The 12,061-nt window shown below is 48.0% G+C and overlaps 1 protein-coding gene across 2 annotated transcripts in view; it reads left to right on the forward strand.

The window, feature by feature from the left end:
* The window catches only part of eif3d (eukaryotic translation initiation factor 3, subunit D), a 23,245-nt gene extending 11,450 nt beyond the window's left edge, over positions 1-11,795 (forward strand). For both annotated transcript variants that reach the window (XM_043679468.2, XM_043679467.2), the window contains exons 7-15: positions 338-453; positions 1,080-1,212; positions 3,419-3,566; positions 4,088-4,242; positions 5,622-5,707; positions 6,430-6,559; positions 7,378-7,520; positions 7,623-7,815; positions 11,361-11,795. In XM_043679468.2, the coding sequence (XP_043535403.1) occupies positions 338-453; positions 1,080-1,212; positions 3,419-3,566; positions 4,088-4,242; positions 5,622-5,707; positions 6,430-6,559; positions 7,378-7,520; positions 7,623-7,815; positions 11,361-11,462 (1,206 nt within the window). In that variant the 3' untranslated portion in view covers positions 11,463-11,795. The remainder of the gene's footprint in view (positions 1-337; positions 454-1,079; positions 1,213-3,418; positions 3,567-4,087; positions 4,243-5,621; positions 5,708-6,429; positions 6,560-7,377; positions 7,521-7,622; positions 7,816-11,360) is intronic.
* The last annotated feature ends 266 nt before the right edge of the window (positions 11,796-12,061 follow it).

Raw genomic sequence — 12,061 nt, forward strand, 5'->3', positions numbered from 1 at the left:
GCTTTTTGGGAGACATTCTGTCCTTCCTCCACGCTCAGGCAGCTCTCATGATTTGACATTGTGTTGATTTGAATATTTAATTGTTGTCTGATAACCTTCCTGTGAGGCATCTTAGACTATCTTAACAGGGCAATATAATTACTGTTCATTCTGGGACATTTTGTCAGTACAGGGGATAAATTCCTGATGAACTATTTTTTAAGATGTTTTCTTTTGTTGTTAGTGGAAGTGAAATGTGAGATTTTCCAGTCAGCCCTGTTTTAAAGTTGGTAGCCATGGGTGAGTAATACATTGGTAACTGTCTGCAATTGCTGACACATGCCCTCGCTGTTTCCAGCTGAAGCCAAGAGATTCCTCTGTTGAAGTGCGCAGTGACTGGGAGGTGAAGGAAGAGATGGATTTCCCTCGGCTGATGAAGATGAGGTACATGGAAGTGGCGGAACCCAGTGACATGTGAGTATATCTAAACTGATAGCTTGTCTTTCCCTGCCCTTCTCAGTGTCACTCCATCCTCTCCCATCCTTCCCTGGCTAATGGAGACAGGCTGGTTACTTTACTATTGAAGCTCATGCCCTGACTCCTCGTGCAGTCCAGTCAGTTCTGATATAACGCGATAGTTCAGTTCCCGTGTGATCTTGCGTCATAAAATCGCGCAATAGCAGTGACATTGAAACTAATGCGGTCGGAATCACATTATAACCAATGCGGGTGAGGAGAGTTTATGTTCTACAAATAACGGTCTTCAATCTCGTTAAAGCCAATTCGTGTTGAAGAAACATGCGTTATAGCAGAACCGACTGTATTTTCTCTGGAACACACTTCTCTGGCTCAGCCACTCAGTTCTCAAGACTCCCCATTTTGGCCCTGCCGCAGGTTGAGTTGTCAATCTCTTACTCTTCTGCGCAGTGCTGCTTTGTCTTTTCAGCCAAGATATTAAAGCAAGACCCCCCCACCCCCTGCCCCATTTCAAAGAGTAATGTGGCTCTCCCCAATGTTTGATGGATGTTTACCGGTCAGCCTGCGCCACGGAGGCGGATGATTTGGTTGCTGTCTCAGTGCTGTGCTCCTGCTCCCTGCAGAGAGTGCTGCGGTACACTGGAGTACTATGACAAGGCCTTCGACCGAATCACCACCCGCAACGAGAAACCACTGCGAAGCATCAAGAGGATTTTCCACACTGTCACCACCACCGACGATCCCGTCATCCGGAAGGTGAGCTCCCGTTTGGATGTGGTCAGAGGGGGCTGAGAGAGTGGAGGAGGGGCAAAAAGATTCGTGGAGCTGTTAGCCAGGGCTCAAGACAAGCTGTAGTGAGTGAGTTTGTATCCCAGCTGGATTGGAGATGATGGCCAGTTTCCCATCAGTCACCTTTTGAGTTTAGGCACAGCATTTATATTTTTTCACCTTTGTGGGGTATGGACATCACTGGCTGGGCCAGTATTTATTGTCCATCCTTGATATCCCTTGAGACAATGGTGGTGAGCTTCCTTTTTAATGCACGGACTGCAGCCCATGTGCTGTAGGTAGACCCACAATGCCCTTAGGGAATTCCAGGATTGTGACCCAGTGACACGGAAGGAACGGTGATATATCTCCAAGTCAGGATGGTGAGGGGCTTGATGGGGAACTTACATGGGGTGGTGTTCCCATGTATCTGCTGCCCTCATCCTTCTGGATGGTAAAGGACATGGGATTGGAAGGTGCTGGTGAGCCACGTTTCATTGACAGCATTTTATACCGGAGCCAGGTGACTCCCTGCTGTCATTTATTAATGAATCAAAACTGCAAATCCTGTCCCCCCACCTTCTCATCAGCTAAGACTTTTCACTCAATGTTCATCCCCAATTTAAAAATTGCTAGAAAGTGACTGACTGACGCAACCTATTTTCCCCCTCTCCTAGTGTAACCCCTCTATCTCTCCTCAGTGCCGGGGTTTGTCAGCTGAGATGGTGAATGTGCTGGGTTTGTAGATGCTCCACGCCAGAGTAGCTGGGGCAGGAGCTTCACCTGAAGTTCCTCTCCTGCAGCAGGCACTGAGTCGGTTCACCAACTGCAGACCTGTCTTGGGTCGGGGAGAGAACCAGGAACCTCTGAGCCTGCTCCCTTTCATGGTTCACTGTTGCTGCAGCTTTCTCGAAGTTTGAGAGTGGAGGAAGCAGGATTTTTTGACACTGCATCCATTTTAGTGGCTGTGCCCTCTCTCCGTTTCCTGTCCTGAATTTGTTTGACTTGTAGCTGACATTGGTATCACATTGCCAGAGACCTTTGCAGAGTTGGAAGTCTATCTGTTGAATGTGCAAAGTCAATTTATAATTTTGACCCCCTCATCAATGAATGTTTGCTCAACATGGGGATAACACATTTTGAAGCTTGTGCATATGGGTGGAGGGGAGACTCTGATCAGCCGTCTTCTCATTGAACAGCACAACAGACCCAAGGTGGAACAACCCATCCCACCTCGAATCAAGTGGCCAATATATGTTTGAGCGTCAGTTTGCAGATTCGATGCAGAGGTTGTTTTCTTTTTGGGAGAGTCTAGGAAATCTGAAACACAGGGCACTGAAGTGTCATATGGTATGGAAACATTAACTCCATTTCCTTCTCTCCAGAGAATGCTGCAGAAACTCAGCAGATATGGCAGCATCTGCAGACAGTGGGAAACAGCGTTAATATTTCAGTTCTGGTACGACACTCCACTGTTCTGTGTGCTTCTGAATGTCACCTTGCCTGGCATTTGCCATGGGTGACCTTCCTGTCCAGTTCACTGACTCACTGGGCTGATCAGCCTTCTATTATTTGTCCACGGATGTGAGACTCCGATTTAATATTGGCATTTATTACCCATCGCAGTGTGTTCCCAGTAGGTGACAACAGAGCGTCTGTTTACACCACTCCGTGGTGGTGATACTCATTCCTACAGTCCTGGATCCTGGCCAAGTGACCGTGTTAGCTGACAGGTGAGGTAGGGTGTAACACTGAAGGAACTTAGATCATCGAGATGGACAGCACGGAAACGGGCAGTTTGGTCCAACACGTCCATGCCCCAGATATCCCAGCCTAATCTCGTGCCATTTGCCAGCACTTGGCCCATACCCCTCTAAACCTATTCATAAACCTATCCAGATGTCTCCAGGGACAACAACTGCAGCCTATTCAGCCTCTCCCTATAGCTGAAGGAGGTGCTGAGTGATTGTGCTGCATGTGTACTCAAGGTCCTTATGTTTGAGTGTTCTTGTCACAGAGCTGTTACTAATTTGCCAGTCCAATCCTTTAACGCTGTTTCATCCCAACATAACCCAGTGTCTCGAAGCGGAGTGTAAGGTGGTTGATTATTCCGGTTTTGTTGAACACCGAGTATTTCACTGGTCTGTCAGGTATTTGCAATGAGCCACTGATTTGGTTTTTTGCTTGTTTACAGCTGGCCAAGTCTCAGGGCAATGTATTTGCAACCGATGCCATCTTGGCCACTCTGATGTGCTGCACCAGGTCGGTCTACTCATGGGACATCATTGTGCAGCGGGTTGGATCCAAACTCTTCTTCGATAAACGTGACCACTCCGATTTCGGTAAGGAGGGAGCAGCCAGGCACAGCATCACAGTGGACAGTGTTCCCCCACTCTCCTCCCAACATTTACAAATCCTTCTTGTTTTATTTGTTCCTGACATGGCATCATGGCCATTTATTGTCTGCCTGTAATTACCCAGAGGGCAATTGGGACAACCACATTGCTGTGGGTCTGGAGTCGCGTGTAGGCCAGGTCAGGTAAGGATGGCAGATTTCCTTCCCTAAAGGACCAGCTGTGTTTTCACAACAATTGACTGTGATCACACGGTCACTGTTAGATCACTTTTTTAATCCAGATTTTTTGAATTTGAATTTCAGTATACCACGGTGGGATTTGAACCCCTGGCCTCAGAACATTGGCCTCGGGCTCTGGATTACTAGCCTAGTGACATTACCATTGCTTCACCTCCTCGCCATCCTGTCTCGTGCACACCTTTATTTTGAATGTCCGACTGCTGGTCAGCTCTGATTGCCAGTCCTGGTGGCTACTGGTTACTTTTTGCTGTCTTTTATAACATACAGACCTCCTGACAGTCAGTGAAACTGCCAATGAGCCGCCTCAAGATGAAGGGAATTCTTTCAATTCTCCCCGTAATCTGGCCATGGAGGCCACTTACATCAACCACAACTTCTCTCAGCAATGCCTGAAGATGGTGAGGAAGGGGACATCAAACGATGTAAGTGACTGCTCAGTTTGATATTGTAAGCTGCAGCTTAACAGGTGCTGAAGATTCCGATTCATTGGCTAGGCCTCGGTCAGAATACTGTATTCAGTTCAATAGCAGCTCTGCAGCTACTGACAGCAGACCGTTTTTGCTTTTGAGCCTAAGAAATGTACTGAGATATCGCAGCGTGGAGAATGGTGAGAAAATCACACATTTGAGGGAACGGGGTGTATTGAATCCAAGATATGAAGAGGAGCGGAAATGAGAGATACAGAGAAACTGTCTCTGTCTCTGCTGTTTGCTGAGTTTAGGTCTTGCGGGGCGGTGCTGTTCCTGGACTGATAGTACAGAACACCAGGCCAGTGTTCTGGGAACAAGGTTTCACATCACTCCTTGGCAGATGGAGAAGTTTGAATAAAGTCTGGAGTAAAGACTTGGTCTAATGCTGACCATGTCCCACTGTGGATTGACATTAAAAACCCATCTGGTTCACTAGGAGAGGGAATCTGCCGCTCTTACCTGGTCTGGCCCACATGTGACTCCAGACCCAGAGATTTGTTAAAGTGCCCTCGGGGCAATAAATGCTGACTCAGCCAGCGACCCCCACTTTCTGTGAACAAATAGAAATGCAGTATAAAAACTAGTCTGACTTTGAGTGGAATGAGGAAGTCTTTCTTTACTCAAATCGACGCTGGGTCAGTTGTTAATTTTAAATCTGAGCTTGATCATATTTTTACTGAAACATTTAGGAGGGATATGGGTCAAAAGTGGGTATTTCGATGAGGGCAGAGGTCAGCCAAGATGCCAGTGAATGGGGAGAGCAGGCTGATTGACCACAATGTGTTACACTGTCACTGAGGGACAGAAACGGTTAGACAGTGTGGGGCAGAGAAGCTGAATATTTACTTTTGTTTCTTTATCAGATGTTACCAATCAATTATTTTTTAATAAATATCAGGAATAAGTGATTGTGCACTCCAATCCCATTTAATTCTCTAGAAGCTCAGTATTGCTGATTGGGTATCAGTTTGAAGATTGTCTGTTTTGCCTGCGCTATGACGTGTGAAGGTCGCAATAGTTAGATGGAAAGTGCTTTAGGGTGTTCTGACAGACACAAGTCTGACAATGTCAGGAACACTGGTGTTTATTCCATTGTTTCTCAAGAGTTCTGTGGGGATTACATAGAATCTCCTGTTTAATTCTTGACCAGTAAAGCCTTGCCTGACTTTGGGAATGGGTTATTACGTGGAATAGGGATCCTTTTGGTAATGTCCAATGATAAGAGGACTGCTTGCTGTAGCTGGTCAGCGTACTGTCCCTTGGACATGAGTGTTTTTCTCCAGTAATGTCAGCTGCTGTTCACAGTCTCGGTCTCTCCCTCTCTGCCTTAGGGTGTAGAGAAGTACAAGTTCCCGAATCCAAACCCTTTTGTGGAAGACGACGTAGACAAAAACGAGGTGGCTTCAGTGGGATACAGGTGAGGGCGAGGGTTCACTCGCAGTCTTGTGAGGTGTGATGCACTGGATCTAATTCTTGCGATGAGTAGTCATATGCAGGATGGCTCAGGCCAGTGACTTAACACAATGTGAGATGACAGAACCTGTGTCCCCGTAGTTGATGAGAAACTGGTGCATGGCACAGAGCAGTGATGTCCTGGGTGCAAACAGCACCATGGCCTGGTCGAGACTTGGAATGAGTAGCTGCCAAGCTGTTCACTGGCCGGTTTCCACCACCCTCTGCTAGTACTCCCCTGTAAATTCACGACATTTTCACATGGTGTTTTGGGATGCAGACTCCACTGGCATTTACTGTCTGCTCTCCTGCTGCGTGAACAAGAGTTTAGTGACATTTCTCTGGCTCTTTCTGAGGGCAGTTAGGAGTCAACTGAGTTGGTGTGTAACCCCCATCAAAATGAGCTCGGACCGTGTAAGGAGGGCTGGTTTCTTTACCTAGAGCTTCACAAAAGACACTCTGACAGCTCAGAGGTACTTCCACTGATCCCAGCACTGTGTTCCCACGTTTAAAAGCACAGCTTAAATCATAAACTTAAGTTACATTGGTGAGATTTGACCACTTACTTCCTGGATCATTTCTCCAGTGACATCACTGTACCCTGAGCTGCTTTAATTCTCTAATGCTGATGTGATAGTGTCACTACCTCCCTCCCTCAGACATTTCCATCTGATTTGCCTCCTGCAGGTATCGGAGGTGGAGGCTGGGCGAAGACATTGATCTGATTGTGCGATGTGAACACGATGGTGTCATGACGGGTGCTAACGGCGAGGTCTCTTTCATCAACATCAAGACGCTGAATGAGTGGGACTCACGGGTACGGGCTGAGTGACTGCACGTCACTCGTTAGAGTCAGCTATCGGGTGCTCCTTATCTGCTGCACAGTATCGATCATAACAATAGCTGCTGGCCCTGGAGTGTGTCAGCGTTTACACGCTGCGGGGGGGAGAGGAGTGTGTAAGCATTCACACGCCATGGTGGGGGGGTGCAGTGTCTCAGCACTAAATGCCGGGCGGAGTGTGTCAGCATTTGGGCGCCGGGGGGTGTGTGTCAGCGTTGGTGGAGGGTCCCTGTCATTGTCCCTTTGATAGTTTGGGAACCCGGGAGCTTGCTGGTATTGACAGTTTGTTGTGGGGGGTATGGTGGTGTTGACTTGGGGGTCTGGGAGTGGGCGGAGGGTGGGGGGTGTGGTGGTATTGACTTGGGGGTCTGGGGGAGGGTGGGGGTTGTGGTGGTGTTGACTTGGGGGTCTGGGAGTGGGTGGGGGGTGTGGTGGTGTTGACTTGGGGGTCTGGGAGTGGGTGGGGGGTGTGGTGGGAGTGGGTGGGGGGTGTGGTGGCGTTGACTTGGGGGTCTGGGAGTAGGGCGGAGGGTGGGGGGGTGTGGTGTTGACTTGGGGGTCTGGGAGTAGGGCGGAGGGTGGGGGGGGTGTGGTGTTGACTTGGGGGTCTGGGAGTGGGCGGAGGGTGGGGTTTCACAGGAGTCTGAGCTGCCCGCAGCCTTTGGCTCCTTTGTTCAGTGTCTGAGTGATTCTGTTGTCTGACCCTGTTCTTTAAGGATCTGTTGATGTTCCTGTTAACAATGAGGTTGTGCTCTTGGCTTTCTGTAAGAGACTGAACTCCTCTTCCTCTGCAGTACTGTAATGGTGTGGACTGGCGTCAGAAGCTGGACTCTCAGAGGGGAGCTGTTCTCGCCACAGAGTTAAAGAATAACAGCTACAAGCTGGCTCGCTGGACCTGCTGTGCGTTGCTGGCTGGGTCGGAATATCTTAAACTCGGGTAAGGGGTCAGGGCAATGGAACTGAACATAGAAAGATGTCTGACGGTGAAAGGGAGGATTGTTAACCATTGAGACCAATCTCTGTCTCTCTCTGTCTACAGGTATGTGTCCCGATTCCACATCAAGGACTCGTCTCGCCATGTGATCCTGGGCACCCAGCAGTTCAAACCCAACGAGTTTGCCAGTCAGATTAACCTGAGCATGGAGAACGCTTGGGGTATCCTCCGCTGTGTCATTGACATCTGCATGAAACTGGATGAAGGGAAATACCTCATCCTGAAAGATCCTAACAAGGTGAGCTCTGAGTACAGTGCCAGTGTGTGTCTGAGGTGGGGGAGGAGCTGCTGCTGGTGTTAGGGGTTGGGTAGGAGAGTGACTCCCCCTCAGAGCCACGGTCTGCATGATGCAGAGGCTTGTTTGGGGAGAACCAGTGGGTGAAGAGAATGAAGGCGATGACGAAGTGAGGTGAGGGAAGGCTGAGAGTGCCCTGTGCATGGATTCGTTTGGCTGAACAGTATTCTCGTGCATTTTGGGAAAATGCATTTTCCAGTGGGAGGATCTGCAGCTTTGGAATGTTCTCATTAACATGGGACAGAGAAAGTGCTTCTACATTTCAGTCGGAAACTCAATACAGGAGGTGATTGGATTGGGGGTTGGGGGGGTGGAGTGGTGTGCTGTTGGTTATCATTCAACGCAGCTCCTCCGACAATCTGACATCACTGTGCAGACTGAGCTGGGAACTCAGCAGCAGTCCACGACAGTTACGAGTCATAGAGATGTACAGCATGGAAACAGACCCTTCGGCCCAACCCGTCCATGCCGACCAGATATCCCAACCCAATCTAGTCCCACCTGCCAGTACCCGGCCCATATCCCTCCAAACCCTTCCTATTCATATACCCATCCAAATGCCTCTTAAATGTTGCAATTGTACCAGCCTCCACCACGTCCTCTGGCAGCTCATTCCATACACATACCACCCTCTGCGTGACAAAGTTTCCCCTTGGGTCTCTTTTATATCTTTCCCCTCTCACCCTAAACCTATGCCCTCTAGTTCTGGACTCCCCGACTCCAGGGAAAATACTTTGTCTATTTATTCTATCCATGCCCCTCATAATTTTGTAAACCTCTATAAAGTCACCCCTCAGTCTCCGATGCTACAGGAAAAACAGCCCTAGCCTGTTCAGCCTCTCCTTGTAGCTCAGATCCTCCAACTCTGGCAACATCTTTGTAAATCTTTTCAAGTTTCACAACATCTTTCTGATAGGAAGGAGACCAGAATTGCACGCAATATTCCAACAGTGGCCTAACCAATGTCCTGTACAACCGCAAAATGACCTCCCAACTCCTGTACTCAATACTCTGACTAATAAAAGAAAGCATACCAAATGCCGCCTTCACTATCCTATCTACCTGTGACTCCACTTTCAAGGAGCTATGAACCTGCACTCCAAGGTCTCTTTGTTCAACAACACTCCCTAGGACCTTACCATTAAGTGTATAAGTCCTGCTAAGATTTGCTTTCCCAAAATGCAGCACCTCGCATTTATCTGAATTAAACTCCATCTGCCACTTCTCAGCCCATTGGCCCATCTCGTCCAGATCCTGTTGTAATCTGAGGTAACCCTCTTTGCTGTTCACTACACCTCCAACTTTGGTATCATTTGCAAACCTACTTACAATGCCTGTTATGCTTACATACAAATCATTTATGTAAATGACAAAAAGTAGAGGATCCAGCACCGATCCTTGTGGCACTCCACTGGTCACAGGCCTCCAGTCTGAAAAACAGCCCTCCACCACCACCCTCAGTTCTGTATCCAAATGGCTAGCTCTCCCTGTATTCCGTGAGATCTAACCTTGCTAACCATGGGGAACCTTGTCGAACGCCTTACTGAAGTCTATATAGATTACATCTACTGCTCTGCCCTTATCAATCCTCTTTGTTACTTCCTCAAAAAACTCTATCAAGTTTGTGAGACATGATTTCCCATGCACAAAGCCATGTTGACTATCCCGAATCAGTCCTTGCCTTTCCAAATACATGTACATGCTATCCCTCAGGATTCCCTCCAACAACTTGCCCACCACCGAGGTCAGGCTCACTGGTCTATAGTTCCCTGGCTTGTCCTTACCACCCTTCTTAAACAGTGGCACCACGTTAGCCAACCTCCAGTCTTCCGACACCTCACCTATGACTATCGATGATACAAATATCTCAGCAAAAGGCCCAGCAATCACTTCTCTAGCTTCCCACAGAGTTCTAGGGTACACCTGATCAGGTTCTGGGGATTTATCCATCTCTACCCATTTCAAGACATCCAGCACTTCCTCCTCTGTAGTATGGACATTTTGCAAGATGTCACCATCTATTTCCCCACAGTCTATATCATCCATAACCTTCTCCACAGTAAATACTGATGCAAAATACTCATTTAGTATCTCCCCCATTTTCTGTGGCTCCACACAAAGGCCGCCTTGCTGATCTTTGAGGGGCCCTGTTCTCTCCCTAGTTACCCTTTTGTCCTTAATGTAATGGATTCTCCTTAACACTATTTGCCAAAGCTATCTCATGTCCCCGTTTTGCCCTCCTGATTTCCCTCTTAAGTATACTCCTACTTCCTTTATGGTCTTCTAAGGACTCACTCGACCTATCCTGTCTATACCTGACATATGCTTCCTTCTTTTCCTTAACTAAACCCTCAACTTCTTCAGTCATCCAGCATTCCCTATACCTACCAGCCTTCCCTTTCACCCTGACAGGAATATACTTTCTCTGGATTCTTGTTATCTCGTTTCTGAAGGCTTCCCATTTTCCAGCTGTCCCTTTACCTGCGAACATCTGCCTCCAATCAGCTTTCGAAAGTTCTTGCCTAATACCATCAAAATTGGCCTTTCTCCAATTTAGAACTTCAACTTTTAGATCTGGTCTATCCTTTTCCATCACTATTTTAAAACGAATAGAATTATGGTTGCTGGCCCCAAAGTGCTCCCCCACTGACACCTCAGTCACTTGACCTACTTTTGGGAAATAAGGTAAGGCAAATTTTGCACCTTCTCTAGTAGGTACATCCACATACTGAATCAGAAAATTGTCTTGTACACACTTAAGGAATTCCTCTCCATCTAAACCTTTAACACTATGGCAGTCCCAGTCGATGTTTGGAAAGATAAACTCCCCTACCATAACTACCCTATTATTCTTACAAATTGAGATCTCCTTACAAATGTGATTCTCAATTTCCCTCTGACTATTGGGGGGTCTATAACACAATCCCAATAAGGTGATCATCCCTTTCTTATTTCTCAGTTCCACCCAAATAACTTCCCTGGATGTATTTCCGGGAATATCCTCCGTCAGCACAGCTGTAATGCTACCCCTTATCAAAAATGTCACTCCCCCTCTTCTCTTGCCTCCCTTTCTATCCTTCCTGTAGCATTTGTACCCTGGAACATTCAGCTGCCAGTCCTGCCCATCCCTGAGCCATGTTTCTGTAATTGCGATGATATCCCAGTCCCATGTTCCTGACCATTGTTTGTTTGGGAAGGGCACATGGGTAGGTGATTAATCCTTTTGAAGGATAACAGCCAACGTGCAGAGATTCTGACGGGGTGGCAGAGGGCTGGGGAAGGGATGAATTATTATTGCCTATAGGCTGTAAAATAATTGGAGCAGCTCCTCCTGTATGTGTTGGTGACATGTGCAGGGGAGAGGGGCTGTTCACATTGGTCCCCCGCCCCAGTGGGTGCTGCTGTTATCACTGGGTGACATTTCCTTTGCTTCACCTGGTGCCTGTTTATTGCTGAACCTGTCTTTCTGTCTCTGTCCTTCTCTGCAGCAAGTGATTCGTGTCTATAGCCTCCCCGATGGGACCTTCAGCTCCGAAGAGGATGATGAGGAAGAGGATGAGGATGACGAAGAGGAAGATGGGGCACAGTGATGCAAACCTTTGATAGTCACCACGCTGTGTAGACCCTGCCCTGCCAACACTAGATTCCAATTTTACCCATCATGCAGCAAGGCAAAGGATGAATACAAGTGGTTCATTGTACACCCACTCAAAACAAACACTTCCTTTGGCGTTTTTAACCAAAACCCTAACTCCTGTTGGTGTAGGTGGTAGTGCTCCTCTGATACATCATCCCAGTGGTCTCTATATCTGAGCCTTGTGGATCAGTCTGAGAACCTGTACGCACTCTCTTTGTACATGCACTCTCTCGCGCACTCTCTCGCGCTCTCTCGCTCTCGCGCTCTCTCGCTCTCTCGCTCTCTCGCTCTCTCGCTCTCTCGCTCTCTCGCTCTCTCGCTCTCTCGCTCTCTCGCTCTCTCGCTCTCATGACCCCAGCCCTCCCTCTCTCATTCACTCACACTCCTGCCTTCACTCTGTGCATTATCTCTGTCTTTTGCTTCCCCCTCCAACCCCAATTCTCCTTGTTGCTGTGTGCTTCTAACTCCAATTAGTCCAGTCCAGGTCAGTTATTGGGGCACTTATTGAGGATGCCTACTCCCAGACCTTGGAATCCTATGCCCCTTGAAGTT

The sequence above is a fragment of the Chiloscyllium plagiosum genome, unplaced genomic scaffold (genome assembly GCF_037043375.1).
Source record: "Chiloscyllium plagiosum isolate Xiang-an unplaced genomic scaffold, Cpla_swu_hap1 HiC_scaffold_33, whole genome shotgun sequence".
Taxonomy (NCBI): Eukaryota; Metazoa; Chordata; class Chondrichthyes; order Orectolobiformes; family Hemiscylliidae; genus Chiloscyllium; species Chiloscyllium plagiosum.